Source organism: Hypanus sabinus, chromosome 3 (assembly GCF_030144855.1).
Source record: "Hypanus sabinus isolate sHypSab1 chromosome 3, sHypSab1.hap1, whole genome shotgun sequence".
Classification (NCBI taxonomy): Eukaryota; Metazoa; Chordata; class Chondrichthyes; order Myliobatiformes; family Dasyatidae; genus Hypanus; species Hypanus sabinus.
The window spans coordinates 153,603,435-153,626,466 of record NC_082708.1 but is presented as its reverse complement, the minus strand read 5'-3'; the positions used below and the strand labels follow the sequence as shown (position 1 = coordinate 153,626,466).

At 39.1% G+C, this 23,032-nt stretch overlaps 1 protein-coding gene across 4 annotated transcripts in view; it reads right to left on the bottom strand.

The window, feature by feature from the left end:
- Nucleotides 1–23,032, bottom strand: part of ccser1 (coiled-coil serine-rich protein 1) — a 1,385,167-nt gene that overhangs the window by 750,619 nt on the left and 611,516 nt on the right. For all 4 annotated transcript variants that reach the window (XM_059965410.1, XM_059965409.1, XM_059965412.1 and 1 more), the window contains one exon: nt 20,676–20,880. In XM_059965410.1, the coding sequence (XP_059821393.1) occupies nt 20,676–20,880 (205 nt within the window). The remainder of the gene's footprint in view (nt 1–20,675; nt 20,881–23,032) is intronic.

The following is a 23,032-nucleotide window of genomic DNA, read 5'->3' as shown; positions in this document are numbered from 1 at the left end:
TTGCATGTTGCCCAGTGTTTTCAAGAAAGAACATTTAACATCAGATTGTTGCTATTATACCATTCACTGGCTTGACTTTTGATAGAAAGGCTTCATGTGGATTGGACTAATTCAGCAAGTGTTCAGACATTAATGCATTTGTCTCGCCTCCTGTGTATAAAGGGTTCCCTCCCCACAATAAGCTTCCCATTTACACTTAGCACCTGCCCACCAGATTAATATGCAAATTTATTTATATAACCCATCTTTATTTTCCAAGAGTTATCCAGTGCATGAAATTAAAATCAACATAATTCGACACAAAGCAGCTTCCCACTTGAAAAGGTCAGGTATTTAATGCAACCCTTGAAATACCACTTCTGGCGTGATAATGCAGCAAAGGCTCGATCAGGGCACAAAAGATCAGCCTCTGTCACTTGGCTGTGAAGGCTAGCAACAGCAGTAAACAGATGGATAAGTGATTCGTATGACAGAAAATTAATTTGTTTCGCTTTGAAGTTGATGCTTCTGAGGACCAGCAAGAGGCTGTGTGGTTGGAATATGTTCAATATTTGGCTTGATTTGAGAGGAGTAGAGAACAAAATTAGAAAATTAAATTTGAAGAACCAATTGTCCTTCTGTGTGAGCATATTGTATAATATTGTGTCAGTTAACTAGCTCCAACACTGTGGTGTCCAGAGCAGGGTCAGATTGCCAGTGGGATCACAGTCCCATGGGATAGCTTTTAATGATCATGAAGTTCTGATGTGCCACTAAATAAAGTCCCCTGCATCACTCTGCTCAGAGAGCACAGCACTGTATTACTCAAGCCACAGAATAGCTCTTCACAGTAAAGCACATACACACCACGTGCAGACTCACTAAAATAGTTATCACATTTCAGTGCATTAGCACACGTTGACATATTGTTCTCCATACATACAATTGTGTTTGCATACTTAATCCAAGTGGCAGGAGAATCGTATGGTGTGCTGCAGAGCATTAGTGGCATAATGACCATGGGAAACACAGTCTACAGAATGAGTTTGCAGATCCAGTATTGGTTATGTGTTCTGCCTTGCAAATAAACCACTTATTTTTCATGGATTGTGTGTTAATGACATTATAGCCATGTTGGGAATGATAAATTCAAGGCCAAAGTAAGTTTACAAACATAACTGAGCTAGTCATTGCTCATCTATAAACCTAATTAGATCCAAACTGTAAAGTTCATATGAGGATAATCATGTTCAAGTATCACCCCCAGGATTTCCTTGGTTCAAGTTTTGAATTGTATGCTCTTACTATTCAGGACAGCAGTGTTCAAGACTCAAGAGGTAGGGATGATTGTCGAGTTCTTAAGAAACAGTCATACCAGTGAGTAAAACTTAAGAACACTTTTGATCACAAATGAATATGACAGCATTTGGCATGAAATGTCACCAGAACTCTTTACGAAAAGGAGAAGGTGGATATAGTGGGGTTGTTCCAAAAGGAGACATTCAAAGAATACTTCAACTTCAGAACTCACAAACAATCAGCTAAACTTTGCTTAGCTGATGATGAGAAAAATGTATACCATCTTGGGGTTTATCAGAAAGGTCTGAGAGGAGATGCAAGAACATTTCCTGAGGTTCTCCCAAGACAGCTGATAATATACGGCTCTGTGCTGCATGGGCTGTTCCCAACAATGCACATGGAGAGAATTATCAGCTGCAGCTTGGAAACCATTAATGTGGCAAAAAGTCCCTTCTGGTTTGTGTGAATCTCCTTATTGTTCTGGAGCACAGTGAAGTCCATTGTGACCTTGAATGCGGAACGCAGAATGATACGCCACAGAAACAGGATCTTCGGCCCATAATGTCTCTGGCGACCTTGATGTCAAATTGAACTAAATCTCTTACAATTGCATATGATCCACATGCCCAAATCCTCAAAGATTCATGATCTATGAAACAGCCTCTTAAATGTCACTCACAAAATGCTGGTGGAACACAGCAGGCCAGGCAGCATCTATAAGGAGAAGCACTGCCGACTTTTTGGGCCGAGACCCTTCATCAGGACTAACTGAAAGGAAAGATAGTAAGAGATTTGAAAGTAGTGGGGGAAGGAAAAAATGCGCATTTCGGCCCGAAACGTTGACAGTGCTTCTCCTTATAGATGCTGCCTGGCCTGCTGTGTTCCATCAGCATTTTGTGTGTGTTGCTTGAATTTCCAGCATCTGCAGATTTCCTCGTGTTTGCTCTTAAATGTCACTATCAGATTTGCTTCCACCATTGTCCCTGGCAGGCTGTTCCAGGCACCTGTCACTCTCTGTGTAACAAGAAACTTGCCTTGTACATCTTTTTTTACATTATCCCTTTCACCTTAAATGCTTTCCCTTTAGTACTTAACATTACTCTGGAAAATATAGTCTATCTATCTTTGCCTCTCATAATCTTATAAACCTCCACCCATCTGCTCTCAGCCTCCAACACTTCAGAGAAAGCTACCCAAGTATGTCCAACCACCGCTTATGACACGTCACCTCTTTCACTTTTTTATGCATTTCTACAACCACTGCAAGCAAAAACCCAACAGCAAAATGAAGGCTAATACAGTGCAAAATACGCATATCAATTATATAGTTCAAAACAGTAAGGAAAGAGCACCCAAAAAATCATATATGAACATAAAGCTTTCTAAAGCTTCCATGTTTTTTGTGTATTGGGGTATTAGAATTGTACATAATTCTTTAAGTGCAGCCAAACCAATGTTTTATTTACCTGCAACATGAGTCCTATCTACTGGCACAAGAAATAGTAAGACCCATTCGTAAGGGGTCTATGGGAAGGACCAAAGCACAAAGAGCCTCTTGCTATCGCCATTAGCTAGCTGGGTGCTTAAACCCTAAGAATTATTTACGCATGTGTTATGTACAAATGATAAATTATGATATGTTGATCTAAGTAATGAGAATAACCTAACATGCGATAAAGATGTTGAATTGAATATGGTGCATTATATTCATTTTGATTTTTTATGAATAAAATATATGTTGAAGTAAAAATGTCAGAGATGGATTAGTCTGACAATTATAAAATGTTGTATACATATTGACTTCCTGAATATATTCAGAAAGGGTTAAAGAATTGGGGAGGGAGAGGGTGATGCACATCAAAATGACATACACAATATGCTGCTGCATAGTGTATATTTTTTCATATTTTTGCAGTATTTGAAGAAATTGTGCAACATATTAATGAATAAATTAAGTTCAGTTTTCCCATCGCTAACTAAAAAGGCTTCTTTCCACCTAAAATTGAAGTCCCAGAAAAGGAGGGGTGGCTTAGACAGCAGATTTTGATGGACCATTCATTAAATAGCTGCCTTTAAGGTACATTTAATATTGTAAGTATTGTGTTAATAAAGTGTTCTATTTGTCCTTAAAAATATGAAAAAGTAGTCAATGGAGAATGGGGTAAGCAGGCATCCCTGGTATCATGCTGGAGTCCATTAACGATGCTTTGCAGTTTTCCTGACCCTACTCTGGTTTTAATAACGAAGCAAGAAAGATTTAAGCAAAATCTGGCCTAACAAGAGGTCATCAATCAAAAATAAAAACATAACCAATGAATGGACATTCTTTCCTGTTCTATAAAGACCCAAAATTCAAACTACTTTTGGAAGTTTGTCAGTAAATAAACATAAATGTGAATCTGAAATTCGACTCAGTGTACGTTATTGAAGCTTTACTCTCACCTTCACACCTTGCATGTGTTTTTACAAAGTATCTCTTGTTAGGAAGAAAGCAAAAAAGACTTCTTAAAATGGTTCAGATTGTGGATTTTGTTTTCAACAACAAAAAAATAAACACTAAAACAGTGTCTGACTTCAGGCTCCAGTTTCAAGGATAATATGAGAGAGACTCAAAAACAAAAGACTTCCTCTGGAAAAAGATTGCTGAATAATAAATGAAAAGAAACATGATTGACATGACTACATTGCACACGTTGTAAGTTGTGTTCTCCTATTAAGCAGCTTTTTGACCAAGGGGCAATCACACAAAAAACAACAAGTCTTAAAAGACAATTATGGCACCAGATGCAAAGGGAATCAATTCTGATATATAGTGGAAAAGACTTTCACAGACCCATGGCAAAGAGATTTCCTGAAAGGAGATATTGGACAAACTTATACTGCATAAATATTCCCAACAACTTAATGTTCATGTATTCACCTAAGCTCTTGTTCACTTTAGCACTTTTACTTTTGATATGATAGCTTCTTGGTTAAGTGATAAAATGAATCACATAGAAGACACTTTAAACAAATATTCGATTCCATCAACACTGGTACTAGATGGCAAATATAGCACAAAAAACACAAAGAATCTACCTGTATTGTGCTGCAGAGTTACATGAATTCCAAACCAACTCAAACCTACAACTACTTAAGGTTGAGTGGGTGAGTATATGATGAAAGTATTGTATTGTTGATAAGCACAGGGTATTTTATACCCTATCATTGCTATGAGGCCACTCACAGATTAGATAAGCGACACCTCTTATTCTAGCTGTGTAGCCTCCAACCTGATGGCATGAACATCAAGTTCTTTAACTTCTAAAAATACCTCCATTGTCCCTCTTCTTTCTTTTCTAAGTTCCCATTCTGGCTCCCCTCTTACCCATTCTCTTCTCCTCACCCACACATCCTCTTTTCTGGAAGCCCTCCTCCTGCCCTTTCTCCCATTGTTCTCTCCTATCAGATTTGTTCTTTTTCAGCCCTTTACATCTTCCAGCTTTCACCTTCCAGCTTCTTACTTCATTTCCCCCCTCACCCACCCAGCAGTGGTCTATCTTATCACCTGCCAACTTAAATTCCTTCTCCTCCCTCCATTTCTTATTCTGCCTTTCTCCCTAACATTCCAGTCCAAATGACGGGTCTCTGCCTGAAACATAGATGCTGCCTGACATGCTGAGTTCCTCCAAGCATTTTGTGTGTCTTGCTCTAGATGGCTATTATCTGCAGAATCTCTTTGTGTTTACAAACTCAGAAGTAGTGCTCACTTTGATTAACAAAACATTTACATTTAAATTTATTCCCACCATGCAAAATTTGCTCTATAGTAGTGGCTATGGTAGTGGAGCTTCAATTTCAAAATTAAGAACTGAATTTTGGAGGATAGGTTCAAAATTGTGCTTTTAGTATTGTGACAAAGGATGAAATTTTAGGCATCCAAACTTATGAATAGATGTGAAAAAGGTGTAAAATTTTACTATTCTATTTAGAGGACTAAACATCTGCTGATAACTAAGAATCAGAACAGAGGGTTAAAGCCTATGAAACTCAAATTACTGCAGGTGCTAAAATCGAGGCAAAAAAGCAAAAAAGAACAGGAAATGTACACCACATCAGGAAGCATCTGTGGAAAGAAAACTAATGGAAGTTTCAACTTGAAGATTCTTTGCCTAAAATGGTAAGAGAAAAGGCAATGTTTCAAATTGCAGAAAGATCAATATGATGCTGAGAGTAAGTGACAGGGATTTGCTGTTGTGGTAAGGTGTTGATAAGGTGTTTGTAAGTGAATGACAAGACTCAGAGAGAAAGAAAGAGAGAACCCAAGCAAAGGAAAGTGAAAAGATTGTGAAAATGTAGAGCTGTAGGAAATGCTCAAAGGATGAAGCCATGCTGATGGAGAGACAATTACTGAGTTAATATTAAAGATGAGCTACAGAACTAGCCAAACAGAGAATCCAAAATTGCTGAAATTTGCTTCTGTATTGGAGGCAAGAAACACACTATGTGATCAAGTCTACCCGATGTAATTTAATTACAAAATTTGTTGAGATTAACTTCAGCAGATTAAGTTTTAAAAGCAGTGTACAGCTCGCAGATGCCATTATATCATACATCTGGCACTACCTAAGGATGAACAGATATATTATTTATGGTTCTGAAAGCTGAAATGATTGAATAAACAGCCACTAAATGTCTAAAAGATGAGAGACTGCTACAACAGAATGAGTGGTCAAGAACCAGTTAAGAATAGCCTAACAGAGCACAGGGAGAAGGCAAAAGTATTAAATGAGGGAATCAGCAGAGTGATGGGGTGTAAAGATCCAATTTAAGACAAACTGCTTGGAATTACTTAAATATGTTTTAAAGATTCACAATACAATCCTAAACAGATTGCAGCCTGGGGAACAATTCCTTTTCACTGCTGTACACGAACCAGATTTTTTATAAATTATTTTATTTTAAATGAAACCAGTTTTCAAACACATATTCTAGTTCTCATGTTTCGACAAAAATAAAATGTAATTTGAAGAGCTTTCATGAGCCATTACAACTGGCGAAACCTCATAATTTCAAATTATGTTTTTGAGCTGAAGTCTTATTCAGGCAAATTGAATCTTAAGCCCATGTAAAAGATTACAATCTGAAGGTACATTTTTGGTTATCAGAGAAAGCAAGAATAGCACACAGTGGCTCCAGTGTATTAGCATATTACTCAAGCACCAGTTAGTTTTCTGCCTTCTGGAAACCCAAGCCCTGCTCCTGTATTTTTGAGGACAGCAGGAGATTGGTAACACAAACTTTGTGTTTGAGGACATTGCCTCAAGATTCAGGGGAGAAGATTTAGGATGGACATGAGGAGAAACTGTTTCTCCCCCAGAGAGTGGTGAATCTGTGGAATTCTCTGCCCAGGGAAGCAGTTGAGGTTTCTTCATTAAATATATTTAAGAAACAGTTAGATAGGTTTTTACATGGTAAGGAAACTAAGGGTTATAGGGAAAAGGCAGGTAGATGGAGCTGAGTCTACAGACAGATCAGCAATGATCTTATTGAATGGTGGGGAAGGCTCGATGGGCCGGATGGCCTACTCCTGCTCCTAATTCTTATGTTCAAACAATGCAGACAACACCAATAAGTTAAGAAAATGCATACTCATCCAATCTGTGACTCCCTCCGCCACTAGAATGGCACAGTTGCAGTGTGTTCTGACTGCAAAATGCCAATTATGTGCAAGGTTATTCTGACAGCATCTCTTAAACCTATAACAACCACCACTAAGGAAAAAGGCAGCAGGAGCTGTAAAATCTGACTGCCTGCTTTTTTTCCTCCGTTCAAATCATCCTGACACTAGAAATATATCACTGCTCAAACAAAACAACCCAGCTGTAGTGTCTGAGGGACAATTCACTTCCTCCAACATGATGTAAAGACAAACCTCACAGCCTCCTGCTCTTTATACTTGGCATGTGAACAATCAGGTGGCTTCAATATTTGCCTCCAACTCCAGCACCCAACAACTGTAAAACTTCAGATTGTGGCCAGATGAAGGGTCTCGATCCAAAATTTTGACTGTCCAAAATTGTGTGCTGACCCCCAGATTTCCTCCGTTTTGTCTGCTGCCAAATTCCAGCATCTGCAGTCGCTTGTGTCAACAATTCAGATTCAGCCAGTATCTGTGCACTCAAATGTTGGTGGTTTACAACAGAAAACTGAATGAGATGAAGTTGAAAGTGTCTGCAGATCACCAAAGAACAATAATTGAACTGTTTGGATTGTTCATTTAAAGAGTCTGTTCAGACACAATGGGACTGGTACACAGAGAGTCATCCAGTTATACAACATGGAATCAGGCCCTTTGACCTAATATCCATGCTGACCAAACTTCCAAGCTCAGCTAGTCCCATTTCTCTCCAGTTGATCCATATCCTTCTATACCTTCCTTATCCACATACTTGCCCAATTGTCTATGAATTATTGGAATTTTACCCAACTTTACCACATCCTTTGGCAGCTCCTTCCACTTATCCATCATCCCCAGATCCCCTTTAATTTTTTCTAACTCTCACTTACACTATAATCTCTCTAGTTACTCTTGATATGCTTACAGAATCTCATAGGGTTCCCTCTTGCCTAAGATACCAAGGATATTTGATGTCCTCCTGTTTCCCCTCATGATTTAATTCTTAAGTGTACTCTTACACCCCTTACTCTCCTCAGGGACTCTCTTGACCCCTTCTCCTGTACCAGACGTATGTCTTCACCATTTTCCTGATGAGTTCCTTAACATTCTTCAATAACCCAGGGTTCTCTATTAATGCCAGCTTTGCCTTTTGCTCTAACAGAAGTATGTTGGTCCTGAACTCCCCCCTTTCTCACTTTAAAAAGCCTCTCATTTGCAAGACATCCTCTTTACCTGTAAACAGCCTGTCTGAGTCAATCTACGCAACTTCTTATCTAATGCCATACAAATTACCTTCTGCCAAATTAGCAGTTTAACTTATGGACCAGTCCTATATTTTTTCTCACAACTATCTTAAAAGTGAATAGACTTCTGTCCTCTGATCTTAAAGTGACACATACATCACCTGTCCAGCTTCATACCCAATAGGTTGTATTGCATGCGTTCTCGTAAGGCCATCTAAACAATGCTTGAGAAAGTATCCTGGACATACTGAACAAATTATGCTCATATAATCCCCAACCACTAAGGCAGTTACAGTCCCTTGCTCACTTTAACTTTTATATTTTCCTCAACTTTCTCATCTACAATACTATTACATGTTTATTACAACCTCCACCACTCCCGAACCCCCTACTAGAGTAGCTTAAAACCTCCAAGTAGCTTTAACAAACTCCTCACCAGGATATCAGTCCTCCCGCAGCTCAGATGGAACACACCCCTCTTGTACTCATCACATCTGCCCCAGTAGAGATCCCAAAGATCCACTCACGTGAATCCTTCCCTCTTGTACCAACTCCTCAGCCACGTGCTGACCTACTCAGTGCCATTCACTAGTGAGGGTATTCCTACTCTCACTAGCAAATATCAATGAGAATAACCCAGATATTACAAACCATGAGTTCATGCTTTTTAACCTTCTAAGTACCGATATTCACTCTGTAGGAGCTCATCCCTTTTTCTACCTATATCATTTTTGCTAATGTGTACACTGACCCCTGGCTGTCCACTTTTCCTCTTCAAACTGCTTGGAGATATCTTTCACATTGGTACACAACAGGTATATATTATTCAAAGCATTATTATAAATCAAAGCATTGAATACAGAAGTTGGACTGTAATGTTAAAATTGTACAAGACATTGGTAAGGCCAAATTTAGAATATTGTGTGCAGTTCTGGTCACCGAATTATAGGAAAGATATCAATAAATTAGAGAGAGTGCAGAGACGATATACTAGGATGTTACCTGGGTTTCAGCAATTAAGTTACAGAGAAAGGTTGAACAAGTTAGGTCTCTATTCATTGGAGTGTAGAAGGTTGAAGGGGGATTTGATCGAGGTATTTAAAATTAGGCTGTTTCCATTGAGAGTAGGGGAGATTCAAACGAGAGGACATGATTTGAGAGTTAGGTGGCAGAAGTTTAAGGGAAACACGAGGGGGTATTTCTTTACTCAGAGAGTGATAGCTGTGTGGAATGAGCTTCCTGTAGAAGTAGTAGAGACCAGTTCAGTTGTGTCATATAAGGTAAAATTGTATAGGTATATGTACAGGAAAGGAGTGGAGGGTTATGGGCTGAGTGTGTGTAGGTGGGACTAGGTGAGATTAAGAGTTCGGCACGGACTAGGAGGGCCAAGATGGCCTGTTTCCGTGCTGTGATTGTTATATGCTTATATGGTTATATGGTTATTCCACGATATAAATAGCTCAACACCAACATAAAGTGGAATTTGGTTTGAAAAATTATAAACCTATGGCTGTACATGAAGGTCCAGTTCATTGGTACTCAAAATTAGACAGGATCAATCACAATCTCTTATGGACTATACATCTAACATGTTAACCAGATGTTTAGCCAGTTGAATGTAATTATTGAGATAAGAGTGAAACAGGCTGCCAAAACTATAAAACCTACATCGTGTTACTGTTCAGATACTTCTGTGCTTTATTCTATAATTGTGTGATTGCTCATGTTCTACCCCTAAAGGCAACTTCGATGGTCTCTGACCTACATGTGTTATACTTTAACTTGCCTTAAAATATGGTTCTTGAGTCATCCAGTTTGGAAAATATGTCAAAAAAATGAAAAGCTTGACAAAGAGTGACACCTGTCATTTTATGCCTGTCTAATACTTTGTTACTTCAAGCAGGAGCAATAAAGCTGGGTAGTTGTTTCCACTAGTTTCTGTGTTTCTTAACAACCCAGCTGGGAAGTACTGGTTAAACAAGAAAAATGAATGGGAATTTCACTACTGCTATAAGATGAATATAAATGCACTATCTAAATCTGCAATTTCTTCCACTGCCTTAAAATGAAATTGCCCTAATGAGGCTCCACCGCTAAAACAGCCTGAAGTTATCAGGTTTTATCAATTGCGTCAGCTCAGGAAAGTCCAAAACACACCACATTTTAATTTTTTTATTTTTTCACTACTTATTTAATATAATTAATTAATATATGCATACTGGAATTCACATTTTTTCTCTATTATTCTGTATTGCATTGCACTGCTGCTACAAAGACAACAAATTTCACCTCAATCTGATAAATAAAAACCTGAAAATGATGGAAATACACTGCAATTTAGATAGCTCCTACAGAGAGTAAAAGTGACTTAAGTCTTCAGGTCAATAATCTTTCAACAGAACATTTGTTTTGAGCACCAAAATCCAATCAGAATCAGTCACTGAGTCAGAAACGGGCCCTTCGGCTGAACTAGTCATGCTCACTAAGATTTCATCTGAGCTAGTGTAATTTTTCTGCATTTGGCCCATATCCACCTATCTGTGTACTTCTCCAAATACTTCTTAAATGTTGTTAACAAATCCTCCTCAACTACTTACTCTGGCAGCATATTCTGTACACTGACCACCCTCTGGGTGTAAACATTGCGATTCAAGCTCCTATTGAATCACTCCCCTTTTCACCTTAAGCTTATGTCTTCTAATTGATAATTCTCTAACCCTAATAAGACTGTCCACACCCACCTTAGCTCTTCCTCTCATAGATCCCAGCATCATGGTCAGTTGAAATGGCTTTATATATCTAAGTGCTCCAATGAGCCTACCTCCATTAGCTCTGTTATTAACCTGTGGTGGATAGTTGGATTGAAGATAAAATTTCATTGATCAGCTAGGACTGTTGTGTTTGAAGAAAGGGAATTCCAGGGAAACTTTGGAGAGCAGAGCTTCAGATAAGCTGAATTTTCAAGATTTGGAGTTTACTGATCATCTCTTAGACACAAGATACTGTAATCCTAAGCAACACAGCATGCTGGAGGAACTCAGTAGGTCAACCAGCACCTGTGGAGGAAAATGTAAGTTGACATTTGGGGTCGAGACTGTTCAGCTGTTCACCTGGGCAAAAAGATATAGAGTTATAAATAATAATAAAGTATAGAGAAGGAGAGGAAAAGGGTGGGGCAAGATGTTGCAGGTGATAGGTGGATCCAGGTGTGAGGAGAGTCAATAGGCAGATGAGAGATGGAAGAGTGGAAATGGCACCAGAAGCTGGGAAGTGACAAAGGGCTGGAAATGGAAACTGATGAGGAGAAGTTGGTAGACTAGGGAGAGAGGAGGGAAGAGTAGGGAATGGAAACAGTAGACAAAGATCTTGGTGATGGGCAGATGGAAAGGATGGAGGAGGATAAAGAGACATGGAGATGGGGGTGAGATGAATTGAGGGGGAAAAGGTCTGGTGGGGGATGAGGAAGGGGTGTGGTTACTGGAAGAAGGAAAATTCAGTCCTCACACCACCATGTTGCAAACTACACAGGTAGAATATAAATGCCCTTCCTAACTGGTTCTCTGAAACAGAGGCACATTTAGGTAATTAGTTCTCATCCACTGATATTACTTTGAAATGTATGCTTAGAAATCATTCTCCAGTCAGAAATGCTAGGCTCACTGCAAAATAGCAAAATGTTGTACTCTGACTCCTAAATTCAATCCTATTGAAGTTAATGGGATGATCTGGCTTTATGTTTTCTTTTTGACTTCAGTCTGTAATCCTTTAAGGACACAAGATTTGCTGAGAAAATTCACTTAACAATGAGTTGCAATATAATATATTTTCAATTTGATTTTTGATAATAAGTAGGGTTTCATACTTTTTCCAAAACATTTGGCAGTAGACTTTTTAAGATGCAAATCATTTGCAAAGACTAATCCAATTCCCAAAACTGCTTAATTGGACATTATATGGTTTGAGCATTTGTAAATTTTTGATGCATTTTCTATGTGTGAATTTAAAAGAAAAAGAGCTTTGTTCAGCCTTTCACCAAGGTTCCACTTTTTAAATTTTTTTATCGTTATATACTGTACTAACTCCACCTTACAGTTCCAGTACGGTACTGGGAATGTGGATGGGGAAATAAGACCAGTTCTGAAGATACAGGGTTAAATTGAGGTCATCTGGGAGTAAAACTTTATTTCTTAAGGACATACATATGTTAGACTGGAGATTCAATGGTTACCATTGGTCCAACAGAATATGGCCTCCCCTCCATTGATTCTGTCTCCACTTCTGGTTGCCTCAGAAAAGCAGCTAACATAACCAAAGACCCTATCCACCTGGACATTCACTCACTATTATAAGACTCTTGAATGAACCTTTCATACAGTAAAGATGAATTCTTGCTCTCACTCAACCTTGTGTTGGCCCTTGCACTGCTTTTGTTTCCCTGCACTGTACTTTCCATGTAACCACAATACTATATTCTGCATTGTTTTTTTTTTAAGTACCTCAATGTAATTACATATTGCATGATCTGCCTGATAGCACGCAAAAGTCTTCATAGTGTCTCAGCACACGTTACAAGAATAAAGCAATGTTAGCAATATTACTTGTGTTTTCAATTGTGATTGTTAGATTTATTTTCTGTTCTCCTTGCTCAACATTGCAAATATTTGATTTTGATCTTTCTGCAATTGTCAAGTAGGAATAATTGCAATTGTCAATGTCACAAAAACAAAGGAGCTGGTTGTGGATTACAGGAGGAACGGAGACGGGCTAACCCCTATTGACATCAATGGATCTGGGGTTGAGAGGGTAAACTGTTTCGTTTCTCGGCATCCACATCACTGAGGACTTCACATGGTCTGTACACACCAGCTGTGTGATGAAAAAGGCAAAACAGTGCCTCTTTCACCTCAGATGGTTGAGGAAGCTTGGTATGGGCCCTCAAATCCTAAGAACTTTCTACAGGGGCACAATTAAGAGTATCCTGACAGGCTGCATCACTGCCTGGAATGGGAACAGTACTTCCCTCAATCGCAGGACTCTGCAGAGAGTGGTGCAGACAGCCTAGCACATCTGTAGATGTGAACTTCCCATAATTCAGGACACTTACAAGGACAGGTGTGTAAAAATGGCCCTTAAGATCATTGGGGACCCAAGTAATCCCAACCACAACCTATTCCAGCTGCAACCATTGGGGAAGCGGTACCGCAGCATAAAAGCCAGGACAACAGGCTCCAGGACAGCTTCTTCCACCAGGCCATCAGACTGATGAACTCATGCTGATTTGAGTATATTCTATATTACATTGACTGTTCTATTTATTACAAATAATTACAAATTACTATGATTGCACATGGCACATCTAGATGGAGACGTGACATAAAGATTTTTACTCCTCATGTATGTGAAGGATATAAGAAATGAACTCAATTCAATTTAATTCAACTTACAAAATGATAAAACCAATGGTCTGTGATGGGTTAGCTAATCTCAGCTACAGTACTGTGCAAAAGTCTTACGCATATCTATACAGCTAGGGTGCCCGTACTGTAGTGATCTTATATAGTGCACTGCATTGCTACCATGAAAAGAAAACAAATTTCATAGCTTATGTGACTGATGATAAACCTTGTTCTGATGTGGTTCTCTATCATGGACTAAGAGTGAGAAGGGGCAGGAAGAGTAGAATCATGGTTGGGAAAAGGGGAAGGGAGAGGGAAGCTTCAGAAAGACATTTTGTAATGATCAATAAACCAGTTGTTTGGAATCAGAAGTCCTTGACTGGTATCTCAGGGTTGGGTTTGTCTGCACCCGCACCACCCCCTGCCCTGGTACTCCTTCTCAGAACCCTGCCGTGCCACTCCACCCTCACTATTCCCAACATCCTATGCTCCCGCCAGATTTACAAACTCACTCTCCACTCCACATTGACAAAAACAGTATTGTGCAAAAATCGTAGGCACCCTAGCTATATATGTGTGTCTAAGTCTTTTGCACAGCTTTCTGTGTAACAGTTTGTCTTGGTCAGAGTCACTGGGAGAGAATCAGCCATGGTTCTCACTTCTGAATGCTATCCATTGGCAGAGTAGAGGTAAAGTAATTTCATGAGGACAGGACAGATAGAACCTGCAGGATGAAACTCATGCTGACACTCATCCAGAACCACAAATGAAGTATGTTCAACTTATCTTGGAAGCAGAAATACGTATAACCAGAGAATAAGCACAAATCAATGGTTATGCACCTCAAATCTATTATTTAGGTCCCCAAGTCAACACACTCTAGTGCCTGCACCTCTCTAACTGAACATACGTTAATTAATACCTGTGATACATGACTGAACCTGCAGTTAGTGCTTATGAAACTACTGTATATTTCAATATACATCAATCACCCTGAAATTATACATTTGACATGTTCTATTTGTCAACTAACTTGGCAAGCAAAACAGTAATAGAACTAGAATTCTCTGAAAGTGTACCAGAATTCTCATCACACCGCTGTACTTTATACTTCTGCTCAATTTCAGCCACAAATATACACTGTTACATGCAATTTAGCACTGATACTAGGGTTCATTAATTTCATTAGTAGCAGTTTGAATATGCATTATATGTAGCAAACTAAATAACCAAGACACAGAAACAGAGCTTCAAGACATCATTGAACTATTTATTACTCAGCCAACATAATTGTTTTCATTATGGCTTTATCATTCATATAGTGTGCTCCTTTAAGTAATTATTTTACCATCTCAACTGAAGACAGCATTTCTGACTTCATTTGCTGCTAAAACAGAACAATTATTTCAATTAAAAAAAGAGAGATGCTGGAGGAATTCAGAGGGCCAGGCAGAATCTGTGGAGGAAAATGAATCCACCCCAATAAAAGGTCTTGATCCAAAAAGGTTAACCGTCCATTTCCCTCCGTAGATGTTGTCTGACCAACTGAGTTTCTTTAACAAATTGTTTGTTGCTCAGGATTCCAGTATCTGCAGTATCTTGAGTTTCCAATTATTTTAATACACAAACTCAAACCAAGAACAGTAGATTGTCGGAGTGATAGTCTGCCAGAAGAAAATCAATCAAACCAGCATTCTACCTTCTAAATTTCAGAGACAGGAAATGAAACTCATTTAATCCCTTCTACTCGCTATTTAAACTTTAGAATCCAGACAGCAAAAACAATTTCGTGCTATTAACAGATACATAAATAATCCAGTTAATTTTTGGATGAGATTCCAGGCTTTCAACTCTACCCATAGAAGTGCTGCAGGAACTATTAGTTCAGCAATCCCCATCAGACAGAGCAGCCCAGCAGGAGATTCGGAGCTTCACACTTAAGCCACAACTGAGGACCTTTCAAGGCCAAGTGTGCAGCAGTGCAAAAGAAGCCCTGTGAAGGGGTAGGTCATCAATGCCCTTCTACTCCACCAAGGCTTCAGAAATTGTCCCGCTGTATCAATATAACTCTTGACAAGAGTTCACAAGGATGGATTAGGAAAACTCAGACACTCGTACTTCATGTGGAAGGTTTGGGCAAAAGATTTATTCTCATCTAACACCTCCACCAAAAAAGACTACATTGTTCAGCAACAAAATTTTAGAGCTTTAGAATTAAATGTTTTGGAATACACCAGAATACACCATGGAATGTCATGCCAGAGGAAGTCGTTGAAGCAGGTACAATAACAGCATTAAAAAGGTACTTGGATAGGAAAGGTTTGGAGGAATAGCGGCCAAACACACACAGATGGGACTTGCTTAGATGGGAATCTTGATCTGTGTGGAACAATTGGGCCAAAGGGCCTGTTTCCATGCTGTAAAACCTGATTGCTGTTTTACAAATTATTCTAAAGCAGCAAATTTTGCTGATGAAGCATCTTTGAGAGAATATTTCCCACTGGAGATACAGGAAAATTTGAATTAGCAACTCAAATGATGCCTGCAGTGTAAACACACTGATTGCTTTTTACCTTTAAATTATAACTGAGAACCTATAGGACTAATTTTGTATCATGCTAATTATGGAGTTAACAATATGAGCTACACAAACCAGATAATCCAAAAGAGAATTAGTCTCTTTCAGGGAGTCTACAAACATATTGAGAATATTCAACAAGTTCCATCTGGAAGCTGCTGTGTTGGCAAGCAGAAAGGTTGTAAAATCAGAAAATAACCATTCAAATATTGTGCTAGTTTAAATAGTTATTTTGGATTCAATGAAAGAGGAAGAGGAAGGGGGTTGTATTTCATGATGGATCATCTTTTACAGGATACAGGAGCCCGAAGACTCTCACTCAACATTTCAGGAACAGCTTCTTCTCTTCCTCCTTCAGATTTCTGAATGGACTTTTAACCCATGGATACTATTTCAGTATTATCCCCTCTTTCTGCACTGCTTATTTTATTTAACTATTTTCACAGATATGTACTTTACATTGCAATTTATACTTCTCCTTATTATGTATTACAATGTACTGCTGCCACGAAACAACAAATTTCATGACCTATGCCAATGATATTAAACCCTGATTCAGATTCTTATCAAGAGTCTCTTCAGACAAGGAAAAGAAACCTGGAAGTGGAATAATCGTAGTGAATTTGATAATGTAAAGAAGGTGAATCAATAAACTATTTCTTGAAACCAATTCTTTAATAGGTTTGACAATTGGCCTCCTGCTCACACCCCTCTTAGCAGACCAGTCCAGGTGTTGAGATATCCAATACTCTCTCAGCACCAACACCTGTCTTCTTCCTCCCTTTAATTCATCACATGGATGAACACCACAGGTTACCACTGTCTGTATCCCCTCTTTGCCCTGCAGCTACCATCCACACTTCTACATACCAGCTGCTATCATCCCAATCTTTACCACCCCCGTCCCACCTTCCACCAGCTCTCCGGTCATCATGGACTCACCTTCACTACCGAGCAGGTGAGAAGGGCTTGGGGCGAACTGAGACACGGCAAAGACTGGCACTGGATAGTGTGAACCCCAAGGTCCTGAAAGTGTGTGCTGAGCAGCTGTGTGGAGTTTTCCAACGCATTTTCAACCTGACTCTCAGCCTGGAAAAGGTCTCGACTGTGTGGAAAGCATCATGTGTGGTCCCAGTACCCAAGAAGGGCTGACCAAAAGTCTTGAATGACTATCATCTAGTGGCTCTGACCTCACACATCTTAAAGACGCTAGAAAGGCTGGTCCTGGCTCACCTCCGACCCCTGGTCAGATCAGCCCTCAATCCTCTGCAGTTTTTGGACACTGAACTCAATGATACTGTCATCTAGCTGCTGAACAGAGATTGGACTGCTCATTTGGATAAGCAAGACAGCACTGCAAAGTTCATGCTTTTTGATTTCCCAAATTCCTTCAATACCATACTGCCCTAATTGCTGGGGGAGAAGCTCCATTCAATGCAGGTTGGCACTCCATTGTATCCTAGATAACGGACTGGCAGACCACAGTTTGTGCAGCTTCAGAGCTGCGTGTCGGACATGGCTATAAGCAGCACTGGGGCCCTGCAGGTACTGTATTGGCTACCTTCCTGTTTAATCTGTATACCTCAAACCTTTCATACAACACTGAGTCATGTCAACTGCAAAAATTCTCTGATGACTCAGCAATATTTGGGTATGTAAAGAGAGTAATACAGGGGCCTGGTAGAGGACTTTGTTAAATGGTAAAGCTGAATCATCTGCAGCTCAACATCAGCAAGACAAAGGAGATGGTGATAGACTTTAGGAAGATTAAGCCTGCAGTGTTCCCTGTTACTATTGATAGTGAGGACGTGAATATAGTAAGGACCTACAAGTACCTGGGGCTGCACCTGGATGATGGACTTGAGTGGAGTACTAACACAGAGGCTGTGTACAAGAAGGACCAGAGTTGCCTCTCAGGAGACAGAGATCCTTTGGCGTATGCAGGCTGCTCCATCACATGGTCTACTGGTCTGCTGTCACCAATACAATCTTCTATGTGGTGCTGTGCTGGGGCAATGGGTAAACTGAGTAGAATTGCTGGCTCTGTTACAGATGTCAAACTAGACACATTGGAGGCTGTGGAATAACAAAGGATCCTACAGAAATCCTGACAATTCTGGACAATGTTTCTCATCTGCTGCATGCCACCTTGGCTGTACAGAGGAACACTTTTAGTAACAGGCTAAGAAAACAGCGCTGCTCCAAAGAGTGCAATATGAGGCTATTCTTACCCTTGGCTCTTAAGCTCTATAATGTGTCAACCTACAGCTGTGGGAGTGATGACCTCCTCCTTTTAGACTGTTTGTGTAAACTTATTTTTTCTGCTTCTCTTCTAATACTTGTATATAAGTGCACTTGTAATGCTACTGTGACACTGCAATTTCCTTTGGGATCAATAAAGAATCTATCTATCTGTCTATTTTGGAAGCTGAATTAAGTTGCACCATGTTCAATAGATATTGATAATAATCAATAAAAAGCATTTCCTATAATATTTCATTTCTTTCAATTCCACAAAAATACAACAGTGATTGAGCCAAGGTTCTGGTGGTGTGTCGAAGAATGAGTTCTTTTCTTTGAATAAGAATCTTGTGAAGTCAAGTCCAAATCCAGACATTTCAGCAAAAAGTCTAGGCTGCTGCTCCAGGATAGTATTGGAGTGCTACACTGATAAAAGTGTGGTCATTTGTTAGATGTTTTAAATTGAAGCACAATGTGCCCTATCAAATGAAGTAAACTAATTAGAAAGTTAGTTTTCTCCTTGTATCTGGTCAATATATATTCTTCATAATTTATCTGGTCTTCATCAAAATGTAGTCTGTAAGAAATTAGAGTACACAAATTGTCTGCTATGAACCTCCACTGAAAAACAATACTGAAAATTTGCCTTATGTCACTTTGGACACTCTGCAAAGAATGTGTCATATGTTATGTAGATGCAAGTTCTGTTTTTAATTGTAATTGGATGTAAATTCTTTTGATCTTTTGTACCATTTATTTATTTTGTAATTTTCAGTAATTTTAATGTCTTGCACTGTATTGTTGCAAAATAAAAACAAATTTCATGACCTATGTTAGAGATTATAAACCTGATTCTGATATACAACAATAACTTGTATTTTGCAACATATTCAATGCATTAATCATCCCAAATTGGTTTGTAAGAACCATTAGATAAATAGCTTGTCAATAGCAAACATAGAAATAATGAAACTAATTATTTTCAAAAAATTAGTAGTTTCATTAGTTATAAATTATTCTGATAAGCATATTTAAAATTATTAAAATTAGTGTAAATAATTCAAGATTTCTTTCTAAACAGGTAAAAAAAATAGTTAAACAGTTTGATGCACAGCCTGAACATATTGTATTTGTGCATGCTCAGTGGAACAAATGGTTCATCAACGAGTTGGGCAATGATAGGTAATATCAGTGTCGCAGAGGAGAGCTTTGCTCTGCTCTCAGAACACCACAGAAAATGAAAAAGACAAGAATGTTGAAAATACTGCTTAAATATTCAGTAACTGTTGCAAACTATTATGGGAAGTAAACCTGGTAAACTAACAAACAAAATCTGGCTTGTAAAACATATTTCTCTTCAAATTCTGCCAAGGGTTTAACACAAAGCATGAATACTAGCTTTGTCATGTTGAACAATAACTTCCATAATGGGACAAACAAATTGCAATAGTAATCATCTGATATTATGCTATTACTGGGCACCCTAGGATATAGAGAATTAAATCAGTTTCTGCATTGTCGTACTCTGCCTTTATAATATAATAACAATAGCTCTAAGATAATTTCTCAGAAATTAAAATAATTGAAAGCAAGGTTTAATTTATTAATACTGGGACAATTTAATTCAAGTCCTGTGCTGAACTGTGAAGCTGTAGGTAATGTAGCCATTCCATGGATGGATTCAATTCTAACTTCTGGTGTTGTCTTTGTGGATTTTTTACATTCTCCAGTGACTATGTTGGTATTCTCCAGGTGTTCCAGTTTCCTCCAAGATCCCAAAGATGTGCTGATTGATAGAGTTCTTAATGACTGTAAATTAGGTATGTAGAGGATGCATCAGGGAGACGTTGTTGGATAGATAAAAGAGAATGAGTGGCAGAATGGAATCCTGTGATTGGACTAAAGGGAACTCTCTGATAGCTAGCGCAGACTCAAATGCTCTCTTTGGTGTCATAAGGAAATATGGAAATATGAGAAACATTGTGCCATAGTCAGGGGGTAATGTCCTTCATTCTTCAAAATGAGTCTGACCAGTCGACATATTCAGGGCCCTTACTCCTTATTTATCTATCTGCATCGCACTTTCTCTGGAACTGTAACACAATATTATGCATAGTTTTTGTTTTCCCACTTTGTACTACATCAATATATTTATGTTTGGAATGATCTGTCTAGAAGACATGCAAAACAAAGCTTTCCACTGCAACTCAGCACATGGGACAATAATAAACCAATTACCAATTGTCCCTGAAAGCTGTGTGAAAGAATTTAATGATTACCTCCTGCAGAATTCTCTTTAGCTTGAGAAGCATAGTCTTTACTGCTGTACAGTCCTGCATCATGAGTCGCAAGGACAATGGGTCCAGACCACCAGCACACTCTTCCTCCCTCAGAAAGGAGCAGTCCGAAGATGTCCCGCCAGGCCATTGGTTGTTCCGAGCAGGTCTAAGCTCTCCATGTTCAACTTCCTTTGTAAAGACAGACCTTAGAAAGAGGAGTAATAACAAACTTGGGTCAAAAACTCTACACATAATCAAATTTCAAATCTGTATGCAGCAGTAGCAAACAAGACAATTCAGCCCTTTGAATACATGCAGCCCACGAAAGTGACACAGTGAAAGTGAAATTGCATAATGAAAATATGCAATTTCATTATGGCGAAGGAATCTAATCAGACAATCAAATCTATATTACCTCTCAGAGGATCACAGTAACTCCATCCCCTCATCTATTTCCATGTAACCTATATATAAATAATCTTTCACATGATTATTTATATCCCCAGTACTCCCACCAGCCATCTAGAGAAGGGGCAGTTAACAGCTAACAAATCTGCCAATGAGCTCATGTAGGTGGCCAAAGAAAGATTTTGCAATTGCCACTCAGGTAGTACGAGAGGACAGAAATTAAGTTGCACTGAAGTTGTTCTTCTGAAATTTTACCTCTAGGTGAATGACCCTTTCCATTCATGGATTACATGTGTGAATTTAATAGAACCACAGAACATTACAGCACAGAAATAGGCCTTTTGGCCCTTCTTGGCTGTGCTGAACCATATTTCTGTCTAGTCCCACCGACCTGCACCTGGACCATATCCCTCCATACATCTCTCATCCATGTACCTGTCCAAGTTTTTCTTAAATATTAAAAGTGAGCTCGCATTTACCACTTTATCTGGCAGCTCATTCCACACTCCCACCACCCTCTGTGTGAAGAAGCTCCCCCTAATGTTCCCTTTAAACTTTTCCCCCTTCACCCTTAACCCATGTCCTCTGGTTTTTTTCTCCCCTAGCCTCAGTGGAAAAAGCTTGCTTGCATTCACTCTATCTATACCCATCATAATTTTATACACCTCTATCAAATCTCCCCTCATTCTTCTACGCTCCAGGGAATAAAGTCCTAACCTATTCAACCTTTCTCTGTAAATCAGTTTCTCAAGTCCGGGCAATATCCTTGCAAACCTCTGCACTCTTTCAACCTTATTAATATCCTTCCTGTAATTAGGTGACCAAAAAGCACACAATACTCCAAATTTGGCCTCACCAATGCCTTATATAACCTCAACATAACATTCCAACTTCTATATTCAATACTTTGATTTATAAAGGCCAATGTACCAAAAGCTTTCTTTATGACCCTGTCTACCTGTGATGCCACTTTTAGGGAATTTTGTATCTGCATTCCCAGATCCCTCTGTTCTACTGCACACCTTAGTGTCCTACCATTTACCTTGTACGTTCTACCTTGGTTTGTCCTTCCAAAGTCACTTGTCTGCATTAAATTCTAACTGCCATTTTCAGCCCATTTTTCCAGATGGTCCAAATCCCTCTGCAAGCTTTGAAAACCTTCCTCACTGTCCACTATACCTCCAATCTTTGTATCATCAGCAAATTTGCTGATCCAGTTTACCACTTCATCATCCAAATCATTGATTAGATGACAAATAACAATGGACCCAGCACTGATTCCCGTGGCACACCACTAGTCACAGGCCTCCACTCAGAGAAGCAATCCTCCACTACTACTCTCTGACTCCTCCCAATGAGCCAATGTCTAATCCAATTTACTACCTCACCATGTATACCTAGTGACTGAGGCTTTCTAACTATGCTCCCATGTGGGAACTTGTCAAAGGCCTTACTGAAGTCCATGTAGACAACATCCACTGCCTTCCACTCATCCAATTTCCTGGTAACCTCCTCAAAAACGCTAATAGATTGGTTAAACATGACCTACCACGCACAAAACCATGTTGACTCTCCCTAATAAGTCCCTGTCCATCCAAATACTTGTAGATTCTTTCTCTTAGTACTCCTTACAATAATTTACCTACTATTGACTTCAAACTTATTGGCCCATAATTTCCCAAATTACTTTTAGAGCCTTTTTTAAACAACGGAACAACATGAGCTCTCCTCCAATCCTCCAGCACCTCACCCGTGGATACCGCCATTTTAAAAATATCTGCCAGGGCCCCTGCAATTTTAACACTAGTCTCCTTCAAGATCCGAGGGAATACTCTGTCAGGTCTTGGGGATTCATCTATTCTGATTTGCCTCAAGACAGCAAGCACCTCCTCCACTTTAATCTGTATAGGTTCCATGACCTCACTACTTGTTTGCCTTATTTCCATGGA